Consider the following 22,135-nt stretch of genomic DNA (forward strand, 5'->3'; position numbering starts at 1 on the left):
GAGAGTGCTGCAACTGCATTAACACTTTGCTCACGAATCTCCAACATGTCCAAGGCCGGAGCAAAAGCCGCCGTTGCTCAAAGTCTCCGTCTTCTAGTCCCAGCCGGCAAGGCGGCGCCTTCACCACCAGTTGGTCCGGCGCTAGGTCAACGTGGTGTAAAATCAATGGATTTTTGCAAAGCCTTCAACGACCGAACAAAAAAATTGCTTCCGGGCATTCCGATTCCTACGAGTATTACAATTGAACCCAACCGAACATTCACTTTCATAACGAAAAACCCCCCGACAACATGGCTACTGCTACAAGCGGCTGGTGTAGAAAAAGGAAGCTCAAGACCCGGGGACGTAATTGTGGGTGAAGTTAGTTTAAAACATATTTACGAAATTGCAAAGATAAAAAGCAAGGATCCAGCGTTTCGGGGGACGGGACTTAGAGAGGTTGCGTCCCGGGTGGTTGGGACAGCGAAAGGAATCGGGCTTAAAGTTGTATACTAGAATGAAAGGGTTTAGTGACCGGTCGAAGCATATTTTGATTCCGTTAATGCTTGGTTCTTGTGTGTGTGCATTGTTCGCAAATGTCGTCAGGCTGCCGTCGATTCGATCTGGCATGTTTTCTGATTATATCGTGAAGGTTGGCGAAGGCTGGTAACATCAGATACAACCACTGGTCAGCCAGTCGGTTTAGATAGGCGGGTACTGGCACATAGTCATCACATAATGCGGACATGACCCAAAAGGCCTTGGCCATCTTCAGTCTTGACAATAAGATATATCCAGATCTATTTGAGTAACGATCGCGCCAACTGCTCTTGTGCCCTCTGCCACACCTGCGTCACAGTTTGTTCCGAAAGCGGAATGTCTGCTTCGCTTCCCTTTTTAGTTACCCGGGAGGCCACGTTATTTGGATCCGACTCCAGAATAATGCTGTTAACAAATAGAAGAACGATTTAGTGGTTGCGTAGTGTAAACTGAACATAAGATGCGTACCCTCCGTCTACTGTTTCATCAAGCGCAAGAACAACTACGTCAAAGCTCTCTAAAATGGCTCTCTTTTCAACTTGGCCCCTGAGATGTGTAATAAACGCATTAATATCTATTCATCATCCTTGCTATGTACGATGTCATACTTCAATAAGATTGATAGCGACTCGTAAAAGGACGATAGTAGGTGACTCAAAATTAACTCGTTCTCATCGGCAGATCCCAGAATGTAGATGAATACGTCGATAGAGTTCTTAAACACGATAATTTGGTTATCAAACATGATGATTTCGCCTGCAGAACAAACAGAATGGTTAAGGGCAGTTGAGATTACTAAATGCTTTTCATTCCACTGAGAGACATACTGGAGCTCTTCCTTGTCTTGTCAAATAGAGATTTCTCGAAGACTTTCTGTTCTTTCAGTGTTGGGTAGTCATTCGTGTAGTATTTTGAAAGCATCCGTTTGCCTTCACTATCAAGTATGATGACGCCCTTAGTCGTGTAGAGACTCTAGAGAAGCACATCCTCATTAGCATTTCCATGGCCATTTACAGGAGAAAGACAGATCCGGACATGAAAATGTCAGATTTGGAGGCTTCGACCTTACCGTTCCCTGTGCCTTTACCATCTTTTGAGATGACGTGAAGGTGTAACGAGATGAAATTGCTACCGTAACGAGTTATGCGCTCTAATCTTAGCGGCCAGTTAGCGCATGCCACGAATTCACTGCACAGCTCTAATTCGGGCAGGAGCGTACTTACGAAATGAGGTTTGGTCGACTCTTGCCGTCCTGGCGGCTCTGGCTTCATTGTTCACGTGACTAACGCGTCGTTGGGTCTGCGAGTCGCGAGCGCGTTCTGCACACCTTTTCCCAGCAGTCCTTGGGCTGGAATCATAGATCACCTTCAAGATTCTAGAACTAGCACAGGTGGGCAAAGCTTTGAAAATGGTCACCTTTGGCGAAGGAACTCTGTAGCCTCATTGTGCTTGTGTGGTCGCATAGGGTTGAGGCATACACCCCATTTCAAAGGCTTTCAGGTTACATCCTTCTTCGGCCAGGCTATTCCTTGCAGCTATGTCGCTACGTAATTTCTTCGTTTTGCACAAGTCAGGAAGGACATACTTTGCAAAAAATTGTGGGTAGATAGTAGCTTTATAGCTATTCATCAGATGCGAACACAATATGCTCACACATTGATCCCTGTAGTTCATGGAGATGCCCTTGATCAGAGGTAAGTGTGAACCTCTTGCTTGAGAGACGGAAAGGGAATACATTAAATGTTAACTTATTTCTCTCTCGCTAGCTTGGTGGTCGGCTTTTCTTCGTCTGTCTCGAATTTCGCCCGCACCCTACTTGGAGAGGACATCCGCGAGGTTATTTCACTAAAAGGAAGGATACTATACAAAGAATTTGGCGACGTATGTTTGTAACTCCACTTGCTGAATGAGTGGGAAAGTAACTAATATAACTGGCTTTACGCAGTTCGTATTCGTAGCGCATAGTGACTTGCAGACAGGCAGCACCATAATTCAATCCATTCTACGGGATGTTGGCGCCATGTGCGAGGTATGTGACCTAAACCATAAGGCGGTTAGCATGGTTGAAATAACTGATAGATTTCAGACTGTTCATCTTTCTGTTGATATAGTTTCTTTTTGGCTCACATGAGTATTGGGACGAAGACTTCTTTGACTTGAAAGGAGCACAAGTATGTTCGCCCTTGCAAATGGATGAAATGTGGACATTCGTTTCTGATTTTGATATGACAGGACATTATATCGACCTACTTCTCGAAGGTCGCGCAAGACCCAAGCACTGTTGTCAATGGTGTCAACCAGGTGAGTCCACTGTGCTCACAAATATCAATGCCAGCTGGCATTGGCTCACTATCATAATTCGTAGATCTTTCTTGAATTAGAGATATGCGAGCGGCTCGATAAGCTTCTAACATTCCTGGAAAGCCAGGAAGGAGTATGCGGAAACGGCACTATGTTGATACTCGGTGATTCTGTCCTGTATTCACGATTTGGCCTTCATGAGACCAGAATGGTCGGTGTGCAATCAATTATCCAGTCTTTTACTGTTATCATTTGTCATTGACGCGCATTTCAAGATACTCCAATACCACAAAGCCCGTCCTCTGGGCTTCAACTCCGTTCGCTTTACCCCTGTTTATTGTCACGGCGCTTGGCAAAACTTATACCTCATTCGGCTCCAAAGTTATGTGCTCGTTGTTATGGCGTATATAGACAAACCTTTCGCACCGCTTCAAAGCAAGATTGAAGAATTCCGCATATCTTTTATTCAGTCCCGACTCGAAATCCCAACTGAGGTATATTATCAAAACCATTGATTGACGGCATACCCGTACTAAACATCCTATTAGGAGCCACCAGTACTTCTTCGCCTGTTTGCAAAGCGAGAGACACTAGCAATGTTGTACCATAATATCAAAACCGGATGTACCATTTTCCCACAACTTCGACCTGGCCCGGACGTGCAGCAGAGGGAGATTCTGTCGTCTTTCTGGGCGTTTTTTTCTGATGCAAGGTATCTTTCTACTTCCTGTTTTGATCTCATCGGACATTTTGACAGATCGCTTTTCCAGTGCGAGCCTGCGTGTACCTGGCGTCACAGAGTTTTCTATCACCCGGGACCAGTACCGTTTTTATGCAAGGTTAGTTGCATCGTCTGACCGCTGTCCACTGAGTGTTGCTGAACATGTTCTCATAGATCGGAAGGAGTTCATAAACTTTACATTCTTATGGCAACGGACTCGGTATCCTCCGAAGCTATCCCTTCCATAGCCTCCGATGTGTTACGAAATCTACGAACATTTACCCCCGAAAGATGAAATACGGGATGTAACGTCAGTCTAGTATTCTTCACTGTACCATACGAATTGAAGATGTGAGTTATCAATGGAAATACGTGTCCAGGCGAAGTAATCATGAAAAGCATCACAAAATGCTGGGATATCTTCATTCTATTCGTCCACTTGCATTCCCGTTATGCTACTTATACTATCTGCTACGTGCGCTCCTTCTGTTGGCGCCCCTTTAACGGGATCCGTTGTTGAAACAGGCCGTCGAACTACGACGACTTTTATGCGACCGAGCCCATTATAATCACCCTCCCATGATCTCAAGATCGTCACATTCTTCGCATCAGTTAGCACCGGTATTTCTACAAAACAAGTCATAAATTCCTCTTTCAAAATGACCAGTTATAATTTCATTGATCACCTACCAATACCATTGATGTACTCTTGTTCGTCCTTCGATTTTAGATTCTCAAGCAAGTCCAACCGGGACGGTCTTGGTCGCCCTTGCCTCAGTTTGCCCCTAATCTCCGCAATCTCTTCCTCGTTTCGCGCAATGTACTGCTCTATTATGTCGTGCACCAATTCATTCGTGGCTATGCTTATGTCCTCTGGAAGTGCATATTTGAACCACAGCATTCGCTCAACTGTTCTCGTTTTCTTTTCGTCACTAGCCGACTTTTGCTTAACGAGTTTATCTTGCCGATTTATGGCTCGTCGCATTTGGACTGCTTTCCGTGAGTACGGGTGAGCCTTATCAGAGGCCTTTATTTTTGAAAGCTTGAGTTTCTTATTGTTGGGCATGACGATGTTTAGAGGTTGGAAATGCTAATTGGTTTTGGTGCAAACTTCAAACAAGTCCAAAAATAAACAAATGCGTGTGTAGCTGTGCCATGCTGTGCCTCTCCAGATTGCATGTGACATTTTTTTCCATTCTGCATATTCTCACCTGCCACCACCGCGGACGACCTTTCCTTCTTTCCGGTCCGATTCCCAGTAGATACATTTTCAAACATGGGGAAGTGCGTATCGGCGACTGTACCAATGCTTAACACCTGCAGGAGAATGCTCTGTGGAATGTGAATAACTAATCGGTGCTTTGCCTTTCTGCCTCAGGGGTAAGCCTCGTGGACTTCAAGCCGCCCGTAAATTGCGGACCACCCGTCGTGAGAACCGATGGGCGGACAAGCAGTACAAGAAGAGAGCGCTTGGTACCGCTTATAAGTCCTCTCCCTTCGGTGGATCTTCGCACGCCAAGGGTATCGTCCTTGAGAAAATGTGAGTCTGGATCAAAGTATGGTAGAAACGGTGGGGCTTGAGGGAAGAACGAGATAAGGGATTCAAAGTAGGGGAAGTTAACGAGGCAACGAAGGGCATGGCAGAGATAGTGCAGGCTACTCCAGCGCAAGGGCTGTAGTGTGCACAGCGAGTTGGGATGAGTAGGAGATCGGTTGGGACCTCTTGCAGGCGAAGGAGAGAAATCCTTCGGAGATGGATCGGTGCTACGTCTAGGCTGCAAGCTGATAGCCGGACTGGAAGACGAAGGCGTTGGCGACTACAAGAACTGACACCATTAGCTGACTGTTATCTTCCTATTCATAGTGGTGTTGAAGCTAAGCAGCCCAACTCTGCCATTCGTAAGTGTGTCCGTGCTCAGTTGATCAAGAACGGCAAGAAGATTACCGCCTTCGTCCCCAACGACGGTTGTTTGAACTTCATTGAGGAAAACGTACGTTATTTGGATATTGTGTTGACAGCGGATCATATACAGGATATTGATCCACCTTTTTCCTTTTATGTTGTATTAGGACGAAGTTCTTATCGCTGGTTTCGGTCGGAAGGGTCGTGCCGTCGGTGATATTCCTGGTGTACGTTTCAAGGTCGTCAAGGTTGCCGGTGTGTCTCTCCTTGCCTTGTACAAGGAGAAGAAGGAGAAGCCCCGTTCTTAAACTCTGCATTTGCTTGTACATCGTTCAATATATGTGATCCATGCGCGACCCTACAGCTTTTGAAACAGGTCAAAGTGCAAGATACAGTTTAATTTCTTAGGCCACAACCCTCAAGGACACCAATGTGCACTTACTGTAAGCTGCGCCACATCTGATTACCCAATCAGCGCGGTTATGACCTCTCGGACCTCAACAGTTTAGATGATGCTCAATTGTAGAAGCACTTTGTAAATATGGCGTTGGCCCAGCACTCTCCACGCCGTCACCGTTCTCCCTATTCGTCGTCATCTCCTATGTATACAATACCACACTTTGGAAGAGCCTCGGATGTTATAGCCGAAGCTCGAGCGTCACTGAAACATCCTACAAGACCTTTTACACCTGCACCAAATAAGAGAGATAGAGAAAAAGGATTGATCTGGAATGAGGGAAACAATATAGATGAGGCAGATTATCGTAGATTTATAGCAGGCAGAAGGTTAAGCACAATCCTCTGAGACTGAAGCGATTTGGCTGTTTTGTGTTAACAAATATCCACAAGCCAGAACCGTCCCGATCGCTCATCAATCTCCTCATCGGCCTCTTGCCTCCCCTCTTCCGCGACGTCTCGAGCCTATTTGCTCAGCCGATCGTTTGCATGCGGCAACGGCAACTGAATCTCAAGATGACGCCGACGACGAAGCGGGTTATTATCCCTCCAATAAGCTTAGTGTCGATCATGCGAGTGAGAGCATCCAGGTAGATGAGAATCATACAGTGACTTACGTTCTTGTGCCCTAATTCTGCGGCTTAACGAACAATGTATCTTTACAGTATTTTCCGACTCCGGCCATGACACCAATACCACCAATGGACTCTCCAAGTTCCTCGCGCCCAGAAACTGCTTCACCCCCACGGTCCAAGATCGATGAAGACCAGCATTGGACATGTATTATCGATAAGCTGCGCGCTCTTACATCACAAGGATCAAGCAACCTCCTGGAGCGGTTTTTGGAAGTTTGCAGCGCAATGAGTGCTGCTCATTGGCTGCGACATGGGCAAGACAAGACACAGGAACGACGACAGAGAGAATATGTGATGAGAGAGATCATAAAATGGATGGATACTGCCGGTGAGCCGGAGGTGGCGATAGCCGGATGCAAGATCGTTCTAAATGTCGGTATGGTGCACTCACGATACAATCGAGTGCTCCCACCAAATTGACGACTGTTTACCTTTCTCGGATATTTTTTTGATCGCAAAAGATCACACGACATGATCGAGTTTTGGCCAACGCTTGCAAGCTTCTTTTCAAGCTCAGTAAAACGGAAAGAAACGATGCATTTTTTGCCGACTATCAAGTGTCTGGTAGGTCAATCTCATGCTCTGAATTGACGTATGTTTAGTACGAGTGCTGATTGCATTATACAGACGGCCTGGTCGATTTCATCTCTCGATACTTGTCTGGCCTCCGGCCGCCTAAAACCCTATTTGGTCCTCGATGTGCGCTCCTCACGTATGCAATAGCAACTCTGAGAAATATCTCGCACGGGGACCAGAATGGAAAGGCTGTTGTAACGGCCGGGGGAGTGAGAGCTCTTGGGCGGGCTATGAAGATGATAACGGTATGCTCGAGGAATCTTGGCGGCTGTGAAAGTTAGTTCTAAGTATGCATGCCAACAGGAGCTGGACCTTCGACATCGGCCTGATGATCAGTTTATGCAAGCTATCCATCTTCTCATTCAAGTATGTTACGTTGCTGGCACTTTTCAGTCAGCCTAAAAGCTATCTCATGCCCACACGCTCACCAGACTACAGCGGCTCTACGAAATCTTATATCGTCTCAAGAGCACTATATATGCTTTCTTCAAATTGTCAGCAAAGGAGACTCGCAAACAGTAGTGGAAATATTGGTGCGGCTACTCCATCCGGACGTAGGATTACATGATTCCCCAGAGATCATGTTGAGCGTATGCCGGATTTTGAGGTTCGCATTGTATTTGCTCCATGACCAATTTCTTAGACAGATATTAAGTAGTGCTCGATTTTAGTAAACTGTCGCTAAACCCCGACTTTCTTCCCTACCTCGGCGGTTCACAAAACATTGACGCATTCCTGCACCTTCTTGTAAAGTATCAAGCTGACAAGGTAACATGACACCCAGTGTCACGAATACCAACGCCAACTGCATCTAATGCATCATAGCACAACCTACAGCCGCTCTTGGTTCGTATCTGCTTCATCCTGGGAAATCTGACCACAACCCTGTCCACCGACCATGCGCATTTGAGAAGCGGTATATCGGATTTGGTTGCCTTGTTGGGAATGTATATTTCTGTTGAGGTTGGAACCGACAGCGAGGAAGAGGAAGAATATGGAGCATATCAGGGAAAGGAGACGGAAGAGGTGTTGATAAAGGTAATTATGAAATTCAGCTCGTTTTCCGATATCTGAATAATCCAGTTGATTATTATCACATCGTTCATAGCTCATCCGACTCCTTGCCAACATCGCCATCGATCCCGTTGGTGGGCAAAGGATCGTGGAAATGATCGAGATTGAGGCTCTGGTGGACTTACTGGGTACCTTTAAATGCACACCCATCACCGTTTCCGAAAACTGACTTCTTTTTGTTGAAATTCCTAAGGTCATAAACCTGTGACCGACCACGAAGAGCTGGTGCTTAATATTGTTGGAGCCCTCGCGAACTTTTCATTTTACCAAGAAGTGAATAACTACGTTATTTCACGAAAGGTGGAAATAGCAAAATGTACGATTTTCATATTTGAGGTTACATGTACTTGGTTTCAACACATTTTTCCGCATATAGATATGATTAACCTTCTCTTGCACAATAACCCGGAGGCGGTGGTGGAGGCGTTGAGGATATTGGCGAATCTGTCGCACTACTCTGATGTGCGATCAGTGATGGCGAAACAACGAGGTAGGAAGTCTCCAGTACAATTTAGTGGACCGCAAGCAGCAGCTGGATCTCGTCGCTAAACACAATCAATATAGGCACGGAAATTTTGACGATCTTGCTCGATCATGCTAATCGAAGTGTTCTATATCAAACCTGCGGCGTCTTGATCAATGTGGTCTCCCCATCAACGACTCCTGGAGGTGGATCATGCATCCACCGTTCCATCATTACGCAAAACGATGGAGTCGAAAAGTAGGAATTTTGCCCCAAGTTCTCACTGAGATTTATTCTTCTGATATCCTCAACTTTTTCAGATTGGTTGAGTGCATGGAAGATGCCCTGGCGAAGGATGACTACGACCTAGCCGCAGTTGCAGAGAAGGCATTGCATAATATTGAAATGTGCTCTGCCTGGTCACAGGCCTAACCAGTATAACAGATCCTGGCTTCGTTTATAAAACAATTTATTATCCGCCCATACCTTTCACAAAACATATCATACCATACCAGATCGACGTAGTATCTAAGTATGATGGATCTTTTGTCAGCGTGACCTACACACTAGAACAAATACGAGGGTTGTCACTCATGATAAAACTTTCCAACATCATCGAACACGGCTAGCGGTTTCGGACTCCTGATGCTGCCACAAATGTTGTGAGTATCCTTGATTTGCCATGGCCGTCCAACACGCTATACTGTAATTTACATTCCAGGAAACTCAGAATGGCGATGATCGGCATGAGGAGCGTCTTCTTCATGAGTGCGGTCCAGCGCTACTGTACATTAATGTAATTACAATCGTTCACCTGCTGATATAAGATCATGCAAATATTCAAAGTCTTTAGCCACTGCGTTGTACAAACGAAAAGAACACAAATGGTCATACCTAAACATCTGCTTTCATTCGCTTAGCTTCAGACGTAACCTCCGACGCACTTCGCTTTCCCAGACCGGTGGGAGTTGGATGAGCTGGAGCCGCCGAAGGATATGCATAAACATCTGGATACGCTGAGTAATATCCAGTGTCAGAATACCACTGTTGGCCATATCCATAAGCATCATAACCCTCTCCGTAATATTCCGTTCCATACGATGCTTCCTGAGGATAAGTATGGTATGATGCAGCATATTCGGCTGCCGTGTAGCCATAATGCTGTTGCGAATCCATGGGGGCATTGAATGTTTGCCTAGTTGATGTAGAAATTGCACTGCTCGGTGGAGCAAAAGATGCAACTGCAGGTCCCTGATTCTAGTACCGTATAACACAACAGTATTACATGAGCAAACGAATGCCTTCCTATGCGACCCACCAAATCTTACCGGTGCCTTTGGTCCAATTGCATTCGCTTTTGCCGCTGCCTCCTCTGCTTCCTTCTGGAGTTCGGCTAGTTGGTCGTCCCAATTGAATGTCTGTCCCATTTTTTGCGTAACAGTTCCGATACTCGCCGTGTGACCATCCCAGATAACTTTTCGACGTTCCGAATCCTTCTGTTGCTGCTCTTTTATTGTCTTTTCAATATTAAACTCGTCACCAACAAATATATCCGGCCGAGTGCGTGCGAGTAGCTTTAAATTGGTTGATACAGTAGCATTATCAAGATTGGAATCCTTGTGCTTGTCACGAGCCTTGGCCCTTTGCTCCTTCCACTTTGGATCTAAAAGCTCGATTCGCACATGCTCTGCCATCTCTGAGGCAGGAACTGGCTGATTACACCGAGGACAGATTTGCGAAACTTGCTTCACCTTCAAACCTCTAGCTGCAGACAAAAGAGTGTAAGTTCAACCCGTCAGCACGCTCTACCCGTGTGAATATTCGGAAGCCTACCTTTTGGGACATAGTTTGTCCTGATCTTCATGCCAGGAAGCGGTTTGGGAATGGGTTGAGTCATGGCGGCGGTTAATCGGGAACGGTAGATTCCCCACAGAAAACGACGGATCCGAGACCCGCAGCGCAAGCTTGGGCAGGGATTGATTGAAGGTGGAAGCGCCAAGAATAGCATCTATTGAGTCACTGTGCCACTATAATGATGCCAAGTAAAGACACAGCCTTGCAATCGTGATGATGCAATCGGAAATGCGCGTGGGTAAGCAAATGGCCGATTGTTTGCTCACCTGGGGCCATTTCTTCCATTTTATTTACAAGTACTTGCTTTTCAACTTCTCCTCACCATCAACACTACAAACAGTATTCGACGCTATGGGCAGAATTAAGAACCTCAACCCTCACGTTCCAAATGTTGCCAAAGTCGGTCGGGCAACCATCCACTCTCCCCTTCCAGACAACCTGGCTGCCGACCTGGCAAAGGCAACGTCCATTTTGGAGCATTTTATCAAAGGAACCAACCAAATGGATGCTGCACTAATTCCACCAAAGATTATTGCGAATGCTAAAGGGTAAGGTATCCTGTTGAAAGGGTAAGGTGGCTATTGTTTATGGGGGTCAACAATGAGATAGAGCGAGAACATACACTCACTTTTTCGTTCTTTCTGCGGCTATCCAGTATTGCAGTCATTACGATCTTGAAAGCGGGTTTCCTATGGTCGGGCCGGGCGGGATCAGGCATTGTCGTTGCAAAGCTTCCTGACGGACGGTGGTCTGCTCCGTCAGCCATCGCTGCAGCGGGAGCAGGTTTCGGAGCCCAAATCGGTGCGCAATTGACGGATTGTGTGTTTATCCTCAACAATGATGCTGCAGTCAAAGCATTCTGTCATGGTGGAAATTTGACTCTTGGCGGCAACATGTCAGTTGCTGCAGGCCCCAAGGGCCGTGCTGCAGAAGCGGCTGGTGGTGAGTGCGTTAATGTAGATGCATTTCAAAGGACAAGCTAACTCATCCGCGATTTGAAAATTGTTTCACAGCGGTCGTTAATTTTGCCCCCATTTACTCCTACTCGAAAACGAAAGGTCTTTTTGCGGGCGTGTCCCTAGAAGGATCCGTCATACTCACCCGCAACGACGCAAACAAGGAACTTTATGGCCGAAAGGTTTCTCCAAAAGAGCTCTTGAGCGGTGAAGTTACACCGCCAGTCCAAGCTGAGGGTCTCTACAGAGTCCTAAACTTCAAATTCGGCAGTATGGGCACAGGCGTACCTGTTCCCCATCCAGTCGCACAACGCACATCCACGAGGACAGCAGCAAGTGCTCCGGCAAGCAGGGGTGGTAGCGTAAACCGCGTAGGAACGATATCGAATTCGACAGGAGACATACCGAAATCAGCAGTAGTAGCGGATAGTGGAACCATATCAAAGCGTGCCCCTCCACCACCCCCGCCAGCCGCTGTAAAATCTGCCACCACAAAAGCGACAGCTTTGTATGACTTTATCGGGGAAAGACCTTCTGACCTATCCTTCAAGAAAGGAGATCTTATTACCATTATAAAGGCCGGAGGGCCGAATGATTGGTGGGTTGGGAGTCTTAATGGGAAGGAAGGTGATTTTCCAGGGAATTATGTGCAGGCTTGATTGCGTCAGTATTTGCGTAGTGATTGACATAGCTGGTGGAGTTTTGAGCGTTGGACAACACGAGCGAGTAGCATTCTAGTACACAGATTTGTCACGTTTCATATAAGAACCATTCTTGTCCTCAATTTGTGTCCCTGTACTTACCTGACCACCGTAGAAGGGCTTCAACTTGGATATTGTTTGCACAGTTAGACAACATACATGGGCATTGTGCTCGCAAGCGACTTTAACAAGCCCTCCAAGCACTCCACACAGATCCATGTAATGGATCTCCCCTTATCAGGTGGGCTTCAATAGCAGAAGAAATTTGACAAAGGTTCCCTCTTGGTACGTCACAGGAGACTTACCGTACACATACGAACTTACGACCGGTACAGAATGTTAAAGAAATGCCATCAAATCTCAATTTCATTATGAACGTTATGCATATACACTAGGAAACACAAATGGAAAATATCTCACAGCAGACCTTGCCTCTTGAGATCTGCAAACACAAATCAAATTATGAGCTCACTCTCCATAAATAGAGCAGAAAGGAGCAGAGACCACATACCGTCATATGTCTTCTTATTAAACACATTCCCATCCGCGTCCTCGAACTCTTCCATAAGGTCAGCCCGAAATTGCTCCGTTTTCGAACCTTGTTTCAGGCGCTCCCAAACTATAATGAAATGATATGCATGTTAACAGAGGTATGTTCAGGTAAGACTGATATAGCGCGAGACTTACGTGCATACGCATCTTCGATTAATGTGATCTCGTGGAAATGTCTCGTGTTGGGTATACCCAAACACCGCATCCCGTGTGCATGTCGCCATTCTTGGAAATGTCGATCAAATGCTTTCCGACCCATATATACGAAATTTCCGCAAATCTCGCAGGGGTATTCCACACCGAGACCGTGCAACTTGTACAACCAGTAAGGAATGGGCTTGCCATCCCATCCAAGTGGTAGCTTTAGGGGGTTATAGATCTTCTCTTCTTCTTCTTCCTCCTCCTCGCTAAGTTCGATTTCCTCCACAGCATCTGCCACCTAGATGAAATAGATTATTTACTTACGATATCTGAACGAAGTTGTCGTATGAACTACCCACCAGTTCTTCCGTTGTTAGGGTTTGCTTCCTCTCCACATGCGCTTTTGTCTCGTCTCTTTGTGCTGAAAGTATTGAAACATATTCCTTGACCAGCTGCTCGGCCATCGCAATCGGCTTCATCTTGTCTCGCTCCTCCTTTTCCTTTGCCAATCGAGCCTTTTTCTTTTCCTCAGGACTGATTTCTGTCACACCCTTTTCCAACAGCGCTGACGCGGCCTTTTTGTGCTTCTTTCCAGTGAGGTGGGCAGTGTAAACACTCTTTTTTGAGAATTGTTTGTTACCTACGCAAGAGCACAACTAAGCCAAATGTCTTGTAGATTACTTTGATCATGAATCTGAACTTACAGGCCGGACAGAAGAGTTCTGCGTTCTGATCGATTTCCATTGCACCATCCTGCCTCCAGCCCACCACGGTTCCTGCCTCCCAACTTGGTTCAAACGTTGCCATCACCCCTTGACGAGTCTCACGGAGATCAAACAAGGGTTGCGACCGTTCGAAGAAACTCTCCAGATAGGTTTGCAAGGTTTGTAGGTATCTGCGGGGCCACAAAGCTTTTAGTCCGCTTCGTTGTAAAACAGCTATAGTAACGACAGAATACTGACGTTGCATATGCTGGTGATGACTTTATCTCTCGCGGGATGCTCTCAAACTTTTGGAATTGATCCAAGTACTTTAGGTAGTTCACTTTGTTCACCTTCTCCAAGTTGACATACTGATCGAAAGCTTCATGCATATCGAGATATTTGCCTAGAGCTTCCTCTCCTGAAAACATCTTCTCAAGCTCTAAAGAGGAAAGAATTAAGGGCATTGTCAAGCTTAGCACTCGAGAGGAAAATGAGCCCACCTTCCTCTTCCTTCTCCAAGTCTCTTTCTTGAAACTCCAGCTCCATAGGCTCTACTGCCGCATGAGGATACCGTCTATGGTAATCCTTGATATCTCTCAATCTCGCATAGAACTCTCCAAAATCTGACGCCCCAGTTATCGCATCAATTTCAGCCTTTCGTGACCCATCAACATCCTGATACAGGTCCAGAAGGTATTGGCTTCGTTGCTGAACACGTTCTACAAACGTTTTCACCCGGTGTTCCTGGACTAGTTTCTCTTTGTGGGCTTTGGGTTTCGTAAGGAGTTCCTGGACGGTAGCTTCTTCAACTCTCTCTATTTCTTCGTGCGCCTTTCGTTGAAGTTCTAGTATTGAATTCATATTCAGTGGCAGAGGGAAGCGATGGGAGGGTGGTTTGTGCGAGGCGGATGTCAACGGTGGAGAGCTCTTTAATGAGATGAAGCTTCGATCGCAGATCGCAGATCAACCAGCCTTGCAAGAGCACTTGGTCTGCGCAGCGATTGGTTGCCATAGCAGCAGCTGCATCCCAATTCAACTGTTCACATCGCAAATTGCTCCATTGCTCCTATTTGACTAGCTACCCAAGAAACATACCTTCAAAATGAGCATGGGTTCGAGGTAGATATCGTTTGTTAGCTCGTCGCTTTTTCCTATCTCACACAAGAACTTCTCATTTATCAGCTGGCAACGCTTTTCCCGGCCGGACCCACCGGAACGCGGGGCATTCCCGCTGGACCTCAACGGCGAATGCAAAGACCTAGTAAAAGTTTACTTGAGCTGCGTGAAACAAGCAAAAGGAGATAATACGAAATGCAAACCCCTAGCTAAAGACTATTTGAAATGCCGAATGGACCAGTTGAGTGATTTGAATATGCTCTTGTTACTCCAGTGTACATATATCTCAACGAGATATGTCATATCTAGCGGTTTAATGACAAAAGACGAGTTCACAAATCTAGGATTTCATGATGAACTTGCAGCACAGAAGAAAATACCTAGCGAATCAACGTCGTAGTCACCTAATCCCCGTGTACATAAACCCTTGTAGATAGAGCAATTGTATGTAAACTAATTCACTACTTGATCTTGACTCGAGATATCGAATATACAGTCTATTATGAAGCAACGTGAAGTATCTACATTATCTCAAGCTCAAGCTTTGCTACCACTACCAAGGGCCTCCAATTGCTTCATAAAAGCCTTTGGCGTGACCAATTCGGTTGATCCATATGTAATCCGCTTTCGCTGCACGGACGCTCGCTATTCAAAACACATTCATTACTATGGCCAACATGTTTCGGTCATCAACGTACTAAGCGTACCTGAGTGTACTCTGTTAGGTTTTGGTACTCCAGATAATTTCCACCCCCCACAACAAACACGATGGCCTCCTGGAAAGGCGTTCGACTACGCTGCTGCTTAGGAGCAGCACCCCGTGGCAGTTTGGGGTCCAGATAAAGATACTCCTCCGTGTCGGGTCCATCTTTGTGTTCCATCATCGCATCCACTATCCGAGTCGCAGGGCAGTCCTTGCGAAGAGGGAGCAAATTCTTCACACCAGACACCAAGTTCTCAAAATGGCCAGACACCCCCGCATCTTTCAAATGATCGGTAAGCTACAGTATCGTTACACATTTAGTCCGTGAACAAGAAGTGCACCATAACATACGCCTGCACCTTAGACCCAATTGAAGTAAATCTGCCCAGTAGATCATTAGCCGCTGATTGCTGTGGTGGAGGCACATTCGCAACAGTATTCATTCGGGAGAATGCCCGTACCCTTGTAATATCACAAAGCCTTGGTTACACGGGTGACGGTCGGCCAGCACAGACTGTTTACTCACTGTTTGAGATAGTGAACGGCGTTCACGTTACAACCCGCTTCTGCTAAGGCAGTCTCGTATTCGCCCAGATCTTCTTTTGAGACAGCTTCGGTAGACAGATAGTAGACACTGAACAGTCGAAGTTTATCGTCGGGAGATTTCTTCGGATCTCTTATGGCTTCCATTATGTTGCCCTTACTCTGCATATTTCGGTGCCATTGTTACAGACAGCTTCTTATTGCCAATTTCTCAGTCTACGACGATACCTGTTTTGAAATGGACTCCTCCATGGAGAAGAACTGATCGAGATGTCGCTCCTGAATCGTCCGTAGCAAGGCCGTTGCAATGTTCATATGCATATCCAATAGCCTCTTTCGCTCCGTCAATTCCGGCAGTTGCTTAATTGCTGACGTCAGTCCTTTGGCACCGCTGCTAAAATCACTATAGACGATGGAAGTTAACAACGGTCATGTCGCCAGGCATTTGATAAAGCCCTCACTTTGGATCTACTTCATCCAAAGAGTTCACTCCACATGACTTTGTGACTTGATCCACGTCTGCCTTATATCGATTAATTTCGACATCGACGTCCTCTGGTAGGCGAGATCAGTTGACAGCTAGCAAAAAATCTGCTGAGGCAAGTGGCCCTTCCTACCAGCGACTTGTGGGAACGGATTTGACGCGTTCTTTCTCCAGAAAAAGTCGTTGACGTCGATGTCAAAGGTTTTACGCTTTCGCTGCCCACCCTCTTCATCCTTTTTGCATAGTTCGCAATGGTTATTTATATGAACCCTGTCAGATGAGTAGTGCTGAACAGGTCTTACCACTATAGTCACCCTGTTCAACTTCATGTCAAAGATGTCATGCACCAGCGTTGCATATGTCCATGTGTGATTCAGCATCATAGTCAAGTCAAGATTTCGATCGAGGATAATCAGCACTGTCGAGCACATGTGGCACCGTTAGGTGCGCATTGCCGCCATAGCAGCTCCATCTTTGCCTTACCTGGTCGAGACAAATTCCTTGTCACAGACAGGTTATCCATGAAGAGATTTGCACGGGTATTCAGCATATGATCGCGTAATCTACTCTCAAGTTTCGTTGCGACCACTTCTGCCGCATTTCCTCGTTGACTACGGATAATAGGCACGACACCTATGGTGTAAGAGCCAGGAGCTCAGAGAAAAGTCATTGTTCGATATCAGGTGATATCCCATACCAAGCGTGACCAAAACGGAGAACAGTGAGCCGACGATTTTGTCCAGCAGTGACTCTATACGGGATTCGGATGACGTTGGGTCGTTAAGGCTTTGGTACGAATCCTCCATTTGCAGTGAAAACATGTTGTTATCCAAACAGACATAGTCGAGATATTGGTCATACACCTGTAGCATGAACGGGGATTTCTCAACATTGAGCGATCACGTCATTCAAGACAGGCTTTACTGGTAATGCAATGTACAAACCTGCGCAACGTCGCCCGACACACCCGTGGAAATAGCGGTCGCAGCGAGATCCTCCAAAAGAGGTCGAGGAACGGAAGACAAGAAGTTGATGTAATATGACTCGTACAATTGCTTTCCGAAATCCTACAAGCACCACAGCAATGCGGACCACACTTAGCGCACACTTATGAAAAGTGTTCCATTCCGGCCGCTTTGTCTTACATCGCCTATTCTCTTTATATTTTCGGCTGTGGGTTGGACCAAATAGATTGCGGGCACATCCGGAATCGGGAGGCGGTCACTGTATAAGGGCCTGGAGAAAGCTTTGCGATCAGCTTTCTGAAATACTACGCACCCGTGCTCAAACAGCCCCACAAAGCAAGGTTGCAATCCAAGAGTGTGTCAGTCAGGCTGAACATTAACTCACATATGGACGGTAATTCCCTGTTCGCGTAAATCGTTCACCTTTACCAACGGCGATATGACATCTTGCCCTAATTTGTCATAGATGAGAACCTTCCAGACGGGATCTGTTATCGCAAGCGTTGTGGTAGAAGACGCAGTAGCAGCCGACGCGGTATCTGGCAAAGCACTATCTACAATCGCATCCCTGGTGTTGAGGTTGAGCAAAGTGAAAAGGGCCTCTAAATGAAGGGGAACGCTTAGAGACCCGGACAACAAAACCATCGCTCGACTACATCCAAAATGTCACCTTTTTGTTGTTCCCTCAAAGACTTGGGAGCGCTCATTGCTAGAGCTAAGGTGTGCAGTTTCGACCTTCGAGCCCGTTGACCGATAGAGCCACGGACACTTGGCTGCGCATCGCCACACCCGCCTGTGGCACAGTCAGCTAGGACAATTGAAGCTGCGATTTCAGATGCCTCTGCATCCAAACTAAAGGCCTACTAGTGATGACACCGTAAGACAAATCAAAGAAAACAAAATACAAATGAGATCTATCGGCGCTTCAGCTACGCAGGACACAGCAGAGTGATGTTGTCCCCTTTAAGAAGGATCCTTCCTAGCTGCTTTGTAGTCTTGTCAGGTAAATTATGCTCTTCGGCATCATCCAACACCAAGTTCATGAATTCATCAAAACCCTACATGAAAGGAACATACTAAGCCTTGACAGGATAACATTAGACCAATACCGATCTTTTCACATACGAGGATCTGACCTTCCATCCTGATATCAACCTTTTCGAAAAGCCAGATCTGAACTCTTACTTTCTATCGTTCGTACATGAGCTAGGAAACGAGAGATTGTGCTTCCATCTGTCATACCTGCTGCAGCAACCGGAATATCAGGTTGATGGGTGCAACCATAATCTTTTGAGCTTTTACTGATGACATTTTGTTAGATGGCACTTTGGTCTGCAGCTTTGGGGAGGCAAGATGGAACAAAGTCTGTAAAAACACAGATCGCATTACGTACATTTCATTTCGGCTCAAAGAGGCTACATGACGTGGCTTAGGATCTGAATTCTTTTTGGCGGACGACACCGTCGACTTGCTGCATTCAAGAATGTGAATTCATGTCTCCGGTAAAGAAAATGACGATAAAAAAAGAGAAGAACCCTGGCCGAACGACAGGATCTGAAACACAGTCCATGTCTACGAGTGAGCTTCCGCAATCGGAGAACAGCAACCTCGAGTCGGATGCACCAAGAATCCCTGCTGACTCCACTGCAGCAACTCCACCGACAACACCCACCGCATCTACTAGCCAGCTACCTCCACATCCCGCCGACCGCTCCCGCACGACCCTTTTTGTCTCGACTATTCCTTATAATGCCACAAACGAGCAACTCCAAGAGTTCTTCTCGGAGATCGGTCCAGTACGGACCAGTTACGTTGTGGCCGATAGAGAGGCTAGCGAATTCAGGAACAAGGGTTATGGATATGTCACTTACGCCCTTCCTGAGGACGCACTCAGAGCCATAAAAGAGTTGAAAAAGACAAAATTCATGGGCGTGCGTACTTTGAAGATAGAGTACGCGTACAAAAAAAAAGTCGCAGAGGAAAGGAAGGCAGCTGGTCTTCCCGTAGAAGGGGAGACGCAGCCCATAAAGAAGATGAAAGCTGACGGAAATAAAACCGGATCCACTCCATTCAGTAAACCGCGAGACCGACCGACAACGATTCTGATATCCGGCCTTGGTGTGGATATCAACAAGAAGCAAATTTACAAGAAGAGCAGAAAGTTTGGTGACATCAAGGAAGTCATTTTTCCAGTATTAAAAGGCGACGTACCGGTTCCTGGTCAGGCCCTTGTTGTGTACTCCAGCGGAAAAGATGCGGAAAATGCGATCAAGCATCTTGACGAGCATCAGTTTAAAGGACACAAAATACAGGCCAAAAATGTAGCTGAAGAGCAAAGAGAAGCGAAACGAGCACGGCTGATTGTTCGCAATCTTCCATGGCAGTGTACAGTGGAGCATCTTCGCAAAGTATTTGGCAAACACGGCATTATTGTGGAGTGTTCTGTACCGCAAGGCGAGAACGGAAAAGCACGTGGCTTTGGATTTGTACAGTTTGCTACACCAGGGGAGGCGGAAAAAGCCACCGAAGCAATTAACGGGACCGAAATTATGAAGCGGACGGTGGCTGTTGATTGGGCCTTGCCAAAAGCACAGTATGATCGGGTAGTGGCGGAAGAAGAAGTTGGGGATGAAGAAGACATAGAACAAGATGACCAAGAAGAAGAAATTGGGGATGAAGAAGACATAGAAGAAGATGACCAAGAGGGAGAAGAAGAAGATGCCGAAGCCAGTGTCTACATTGATACCGAAGGAAGGGAGGAAGAACCAGAGGAAGGACAAAACCAGTCAGAAGAAGACGATGGGGACGATGATGGGGAAGAAGATGAGGATGCAGACGGAAGCAGAAGCGAAAGTGGTGAAGAAAGTGCGAGTGATGACATTGAAGTATCTTTTGATGACCGGAAGTCGGACGTGGAAAATGATATACAGGAACAACCGGTCCCAAAGCGACGAGATTCCGCAAACAAAGGATTGAGCGCTAATGTCACCGAGAGTTGTACATTGTTCATTCGAAACCTGTCCTTCGACACTTCTGAGGAAGAGCTGTCTGCCGCGTAAGTGCCTTGTATACAAAAGCCTGGCCTGTCATGTTTATCTTACGGTGAAAAACTAGATTGTCTACGTTTGGGCCTCTCCGGTACGCCAGGATTACAGTTGACAAAAGTACTGGTCGATCTCGTGGAACTGGTTTTGTCTGCTACAAGCGGCAGGAAGATGCTGCTGAATGCTTAGCCGCATATGATAAGGCAAGCAAAGCAGCGGCGCTACTTGAAGCGGAAAATCATGTTGGCGATGCGGATGCAAAAGCCGCAAAACGTCAGAAAAAGCTGCAACCTTCCAAATCGATTCTAATGCCAGAACCGTCTCTGACCGCCGGTGCCACTCCATTCCTTGTCGGTGGTCGCTTCCTTAATATCACGCTGGCGGTTAATCGCAAGCAAGCTGCTGAGCTTGCGGAAGAAGGCAAACTGCGCCGGCGGGCAGAAGACAAGCGGAATTTATATCTCATGAGGGAGGGTGTGATCTTCCCAGAATCCGACGCCGCCAAAAGCATGACACCTTCCGAGCTTTCAAAGCGACAGGAAAGCTTTGCTCAAAGAAAGCGATTGCTCACGATAAATCCTAACCTATATATATCCCGTACGCGGTTGAGTGTACGGAATTTGGGGCTCAAGGTAGACGATAAAGAGTTGAAAAAAGTCGCGTTGCTTTCAGTGAAAAAATTCTGGGACGAAGTGAAGAAAGGGGAGCGCGAGGGAATGGAGCCTGAGGTAATCAAAGAGGAAGAGGATGAAGGCCGGGCAGCTCCATCTGGTACCCGAAAGACAGTTCTGAAACAAGCCAAGATCCTGCGGAGCAAAGATCGCATCGACGGAACTACAAAACTGCCACGGTCTAAAGGTTACGGTTTCATTGAGTTTGAATCACACGCGGACGCACTTGCATGCCTTCGATGGTTGAATAACAACCCACGGGCATTTGCACCACCACCTTCGAAGAAGGAAGATGCTGACATGCAGGCCATTGAAGAACCGACTTCTTCGCGCGGTAAGCGCCCCATTGTGGAATTTGCTATTGAGAACCGCCAGGTCATGAAAAGAAGAGAGGAGCGCGAGGGACAGCATAAGAGTGCTAAACGTAAGCGTCAGGGTGAGGAGGATGGTGAGAGCGGTCAACCGGCGAAGAAGCGATTCGGCGAGACATGGAAAGAAAGAAGGTTGGCTCAAAAGGCGAAGAAACTGTTGAAACAGGGCGATACGCCGAAAGAGCAAGGTGTGGCCGCTGGAGCTGCGGTTGAGACCCACAAAAATCAAAATGCGGCGAAAAACAACAAGCGAAAGCGGGATCAGGGCGGCTCAGAGAAGATAGGCCCTGCGGCGAAGAAGAACGCGAAGGAACCAGGGAAGTCTAAGGATGGCAAATTGACTCCCAAGGTAGCGGCAGAGATCAAGCCCAAACCAAAGTCCACTGCGGTCCCAGCACCTCCAAGCGAGGACAAAAAGAAAAAGAAGAAGCCAAAAACCACTAAAGTCGAAAGACGAGACCAACGAGAAGAACAGAATTTCGATAACTTAGTGCAGAAGTACAAGAAGAACTTGTTTGGCGGTGCCAGCAAGGAGGCATCACGGGGAAGTACAACAGGTGGGGAAGGTGGGATCAAGAGATGGTTTGCGTAGTCTTACATATATCTATCATGTTGCAATTTGTGTTGGAATCGTAATCGAATATGCTTATTAAGATTTAAAGATATGGCACATGGCAATGAT

At 46.6% G+C, this 22,135-nt stretch overlaps 11 protein-coding genes across 12 annotated transcripts; 6 read left to right on the forward strand and 5 right to left on the reverse strand.

The window, feature by feature from the left end:
* The first annotated feature begins 6 nt into the window (after positions 1-6).
* SPPG_03375 (ribosomal protein L11) lies at positions 7-799 on the forward strand. Its single transcript, XM_016751645.1, has one exon. The coding sequence runs from the start codon at positions 46-48 to the stop codon at positions 493-495; it is 450 nt and encodes a 149-aa protein (XP_016609616.1). The 5' UTR covers positions 7-45; the 3' UTR covers positions 496-799.
* SPPG_03376 (coatomer subunit zeta) lies at positions 711-1,751 on the reverse strand. The gene is made up of 5 exons (XM_016751646.1): positions 1,589-1,751; positions 1,347-1,491; positions 1,128-1,275; positions 988-1,065; positions 711-924 (listed from the first exon to the last, which is right to left on the reverse strand). Exons 1-5 carry the CDS (start codon positions 1,607-1,609, stop codon positions 780-782), a joined length of 537 nt encoding a protein of 178 aa, XP_016609617.1. The 5' UTR covers positions 1,610-1,751; the 3' UTR covers positions 711-779.
* Positions 1,752-1,858: 107 nt separating this feature from the next.
* On the forward strand, positions 1,859-4,016 carry SPPG_03377 (uncharacterized protein). The gene is made up of 12 exons (XM_016751647.1): positions 1,859-1,909; positions 1,985-2,117; positions 2,189-2,213; positions 2,286-2,400; positions 2,465-2,548; positions 2,631-2,690; positions 2,752-2,820; positions 2,885-3,031; positions 3,096-3,314; positions 3,369-3,532; positions 3,591-3,659; positions 3,716-4,016. The coding sequence occupies exons 2-12, from the start codon at positions 2,057-2,059 to the stop codon at positions 3,834-3,836; spliced, it is 1,134 nt and encodes a 377-aa protein (XP_016609618.1). The 5' UTR covers positions 1,859-1,909; positions 1,985-2,056; the 3' UTR covers positions 3,837-4,016.
* On the reverse strand, positions 3,891-4,643 carry SPPG_03378 (uncharacterized protein). Its single transcript, XM_016751648.1, has 2 exons — positions 4,232-4,643; positions 3,891-4,168 (listed from the first exon to the last, which is right to left on the reverse strand). The coding sequence occupies exons 1-2, from the start codon at positions 4,605-4,607 to the stop codon at positions 3,969-3,971; spliced, it is 576 nt and encodes a 191-aa protein (XP_016609619.1). The 5' UTR covers positions 4,608-4,643; the 3' UTR covers positions 3,891-3,968.
* A 113-nt stretch (positions 4,644-4,756) lies between these two features.
* Positions 4,757-5,803, forward strand: SPPG_03379 (40S ribosomal protein S23). The gene is made up of 4 exons (XM_016751649.1): positions 4,757-4,825; positions 4,920-5,081; positions 5,406-5,532; positions 5,612-5,803. Exons 1-4 carry the CDS (start codon positions 4,818-4,820, stop codon positions 5,750-5,752), a joined length of 438 nt encoding a protein of 145 aa, XP_016609620.1. The 5' UTR covers positions 4,757-4,817; the 3' UTR covers positions 5,753-5,803.
* A 156-nt stretch (positions 5,804-5,959) lies between these two features.
* SPPG_03380 (uncharacterized protein) lies at positions 5,960-9,329 on the forward strand. The gene is made up of 14 exons (XM_016751650.1): positions 5,960-6,230; positions 6,298-6,490; positions 6,566-6,907; positions 6,997-7,099; positions 7,163-7,356; positions 7,415-7,477; positions 7,543-7,718; positions 7,783-7,879; positions 7,937-8,149; positions 8,220-8,313; positions 8,379-8,501; positions 8,562-8,675; positions 8,750-8,906; positions 8,969-9,329. The coding sequence occupies exons 1-14, from the start codon at positions 5,986-5,988 to the stop codon at positions 9,078-9,080; spliced, it is 2,226 nt and encodes a 741-aa protein (XP_016609621.1). The 5' UTR covers positions 5,960-5,985; the 3' UTR covers positions 9,081-9,329.
* Positions 8,503-10,597, reverse strand: SPPG_03381. Of its 2 annotated transcripts, XM_016751651.1 has the most exons (5): positions 10,482-10,597; positions 9,977-10,413; positions 9,543-9,905; positions 9,363-9,465; positions 8,503-9,296 (listed from the first exon to the last, which is right to left on the reverse strand). In XM_016751651.1, exons 1-3 carry the CDS (start codon positions 10,543-10,545, stop codon positions 9,543-9,545), a joined length of 864 nt encoding a protein of 287 aa, XP_016609622.1. In that variant the 5' UTR covers positions 10,546-10,597; the 3' UTR covers positions 8,503-9,296; positions 9,363-9,465. The 2 variants fall into 2 exon arrangements, with proteins under 2 accessions (XP_016609622.1, XP_016609623.1); XM_016751652.1 differs by having other exon boundaries at positions 8,503-9,465.
* A 180-nt stretch (positions 10,598-10,777) lies between these two features.
* SPPG_03382 (uncharacterized protein) lies at positions 10,778-12,254 on the forward strand. The gene is made up of 3 exons (XM_016751653.1): positions 10,778-11,050; positions 11,158-11,444; positions 11,516-12,254. Exons 1-3 carry the CDS (start codon positions 10,854-10,856, stop codon positions 12,115-12,117), a joined length of 1,086 nt encoding a protein of 361 aa, XP_016609624.1. The 5' UTR covers positions 10,778-10,853; the 3' UTR covers positions 12,118-12,254.
* Positions 12,255-12,507: 253 nt separating this feature from the next.
* SPPG_03383 (SF3a splicing factor complex subunit PRP9) lies at positions 12,508-14,446 on the reverse strand. The gene is made up of 7 exons (XM_016751654.1): positions 14,057-14,446; positions 13,815-13,995; positions 13,557-13,747; positions 13,212-13,492; positions 12,847-13,150; positions 12,671-12,778; positions 12,508-12,601 (listed from the first exon to the last, which is right to left on the reverse strand). The coding sequence occupies exons 1-7, from the start codon at positions 14,415-14,417 to the stop codon at positions 12,576-12,578; spliced, it is 1,452 nt and encodes a 483-aa protein (XP_016609625.1). The 5' UTR covers positions 14,418-14,446; the 3' UTR covers positions 12,508-12,575.
* A 647-nt stretch (positions 14,447-15,093) lies between these two features.
* On the reverse strand, positions 15,094-18,678 carry SPPG_09112 (syntaxin-binding protein; the record flags this gene model as incomplete). The annotated part of the gene is made up of 17 exons (XM_016757267.1): positions 15,094-15,317; positions 15,380-15,673; positions 15,735-15,837; positions 15,902-16,080; positions 16,147-16,321; positions 16,380-16,473; positions 16,536-16,635; positions 16,705-16,820; positions 16,886-17,035; positions 17,100-17,265; positions 17,347-17,469; positions 17,548-17,638; positions 17,753-17,969; positions 18,038-18,219; positions 18,301-18,425; positions 18,493-18,555; positions 18,610-18,678. 17 exons carry the CDS (start codon positions 18,676-18,678, stop codon positions 15,210-15,212), a joined length of 2,355 nt encoding a protein of 784 aa, XP_016609626.1. The 3' UTR covers positions 15,094-15,209.
* Positions 18,679-18,762: 84 nt separating this feature from the next.
* SPPG_03386 (mRNA-binding ribosome biosynthesis protein NOP4) lies at positions 18,763-22,118 on the forward strand. Its single transcript, XM_016751655.1, has 2 exons — positions 18,763-20,422; positions 20,482-22,118. Exons 1-2 carry the CDS (start codon positions 18,861-18,863, stop codon positions 22,043-22,045), a joined length of 3,126 nt encoding a protein of 1,041 aa, XP_016609627.1. The 5' UTR covers positions 18,763-18,860; the 3' UTR covers positions 22,046-22,118.
* Positions 22,119-22,135: the final 17 nt, after the last annotated feature.

Source organism: Spizellomyces punctatus (assembly GCF_000182565.1).
Source record: "Spizellomyces punctatus DAOM BR117 chromosome Unknown supercont1.5, whole genome shotgun sequence".
In the NCBI taxonomy this organism is placed as follows: Eukaryota; Fungi; Chytridiomycota; class Chytridiomycetes; order Spizellomycetales; family Spizellomycetaceae; genus Spizellomyces; species Spizellomyces punctatus.

What these genes read in the sequence shown, in the direction of transcription:
- SPPG_03379 (XM_016751649.1), top strand. An exon ending in GGTATCGTCCTTGAGAAAAT is followed by an intron (nt 5,082 to 5,405) that starts GTGAGTCTGGAT and finishes TCCTATTCATAG; the next exon opens with TGGTGTTGAAGCTAAGCAGC. An exon ending in TGAACTTCATTGAGGAAAAC is followed by an intron (nt 5,533 to 5,611) that starts GTACGTTATTTG and finishes ATGTTGTATTAG; the next exon opens with GACGAAGTTCTTATCGCTGG.
- SPPG_03383 (XM_016751654.1), bottom strand. Translation starts at nt 14,417, where the DNA reads ATGAATTCAATACTAGAACTTCAACGAAAGGCGCACGAAGAAATAGAG. An exon ending in CTTGGAGAAGGAAGAGGAAG is followed by an intron (nt 13,996 to 14,056) that starts GTGGGCTCATTT and finishes TTTCCTCTTTAG; the next exon opens with AGCTTGAGAAGATGTTTTCA. An exon ending in TCATCACCAGCATATGCAAC is followed by an intron (nt 13,748 to 13,814) that starts GTCAGTATTCTG and finishes GTGGCCCCGCAG; the next exon opens with ATACCTACAAACCTTGCAAA.
- SPPG_03382 (XM_016751653.1), top strand. Translation starts at nt 10,854, where the DNA reads ATGGGCAGAATTAAGAACCTCAACCCTCACGTTCCAAATGTTGCCAAA. An exon ending in ATTATTGCGAATGCTAAAGG is followed by an intron (nt 11,051 to 11,157) that starts GTAAGGTATCCT and finishes GCGGCTATCCAG; the next exon opens with TATTGCAGTCATTACGATCT. An exon ending in TGCTGCAGAAGCGGCTGGTG is followed by an intron (nt 11,445 to 11,515) that starts GTGAGTGCGTTA and finishes ATTGTTTCACAG; the next exon opens with CGGTCGTTAATTTTGCCCCC.
- SPPG_03377 (XM_016751647.1), top strand. Translation starts at nt 2,057, where the DNA reads ATGTCGCTACGTAATTTCTTCGTTTTGCACAAGTCAGGAAGGACATAC. An exon ending in TATACAAAGAATTTGGCGAC is followed by an intron (nt 2,401 to 2,464) that starts GTATGTTTGTAA and finishes GGCTTTACGCAG; the next exon opens with TTCGTATTCGTAGCGCATAG. An exon ending in GACTCGAAATCCCAACTGAG is followed by an intron (nt 3,315 to 3,368) that starts GTATATTATCAA and finishes ACATCCTATTAG; the next exon opens with GAGCCACCAGTACTTCTTCG.
- SPPG_03375 (XM_016751645.1), top strand. Translation starts at nt 46, where the DNA reads ATGTCCAAGGCCGGAGCAAAAGCCGCCGTTGCTCAAAGTCTCCGTCTT.
- SPPG_03381 (XM_016751651.1), bottom strand. Translation starts at nt 10,545, where the DNA reads ATGACTCAACCCATTCCCAAACCGCTTCCTGGCATGAAGATCAGGACA. An exon ending in GACAAACTATGTCCCAAAAG is followed by an intron (nt 10,414 to 10,481) that starts GTAGGCTTCCGA and finishes TTTTGTCTGCAG; the next exon opens with CTAGAGGTTTGAAGGTGAAG. An exon ending in CAATTGGACCAAAGGCACCG is followed by an intron (nt 9,906 to 9,976) that starts GTAAGATTTGGT and finishes ATACGGTACTAG; the next exon opens with AATCAGGGACCTGCAGTTGC.
- SPPG_03386 (XM_016751655.1), top strand. Translation starts at nt 18,861, where the DNA reads ATGTCTCCGGTAAAGAAAATGACGATAAAAAAAGAGAAGAACCCTGGC. An exon ending in GAGGAAGAGCTGTCTGCCGC is followed by an intron (nt 20,423 to 20,481) that starts GTAAGTGCCTTG and finishes GTGAAAAACTAG; the next exon opens with ATTGTCTACGTTTGGGCCTC.
- SPPG_03376 (XM_016751646.1), bottom strand. Translation starts at nt 1,609, where the DNA reads ATGGTAAAGGCACAGGGAACG. An exon ending in TCGCTATCAATCTTATTGAA is followed by an intron (nt 1,066 to 1,127) that starts GTATGACATCGT and finishes TACACATCTCAG; the next exon opens with GGGCCAAGTTGAAAAGAGAG. An exon ending in GATGAAACAGTAGACGGAGG is followed by an intron (nt 925 to 987) that starts GTACGCATCTTA and finishes ATTTGTTAACAG; the next exon opens with CATTATTCTGGAGTCGGATC.
- SPPG_03378 (XM_016751648.1), bottom strand. Translation starts at nt 4,607, where the DNA reads ATGCCCAACAATAAGAAACTCAAGCTTTCAAAAATAAAGGCCTCTGAT. An exon ending in AGAGTACATCAATGGTATTG is followed by an intron (nt 4,169 to 4,231) that starts GTAGGTGATCAA and finishes CTTGTTTTGTAG; the next exon opens with AAATACCGGTGCTAACTGAT.
- SPPG_03380 (XM_016751650.1), top strand. Translation starts at nt 5,986, where the DNA reads ATGGCGTTGGCCCAGCACTCTCCACGCCGTCACCGTTCTCCCTATTCG. An exon ending in TGCCGACTATCAAGTGTCTG is followed by an intron (nt 7,100 to 7,162) that starts GTAGGTCAATCT and finishes TGCATTATACAG; the next exon opens with ACGGCCTGGTCGATTTCATC. An exon ending in CGGAAGAGGTGTTGATAAAG is followed by an intron (nt 8,150 to 8,219) that starts GTAATTATGAAA and finishes CATCGTTCATAG; the next exon opens with CTCATCCGACTCCTTGCCAA.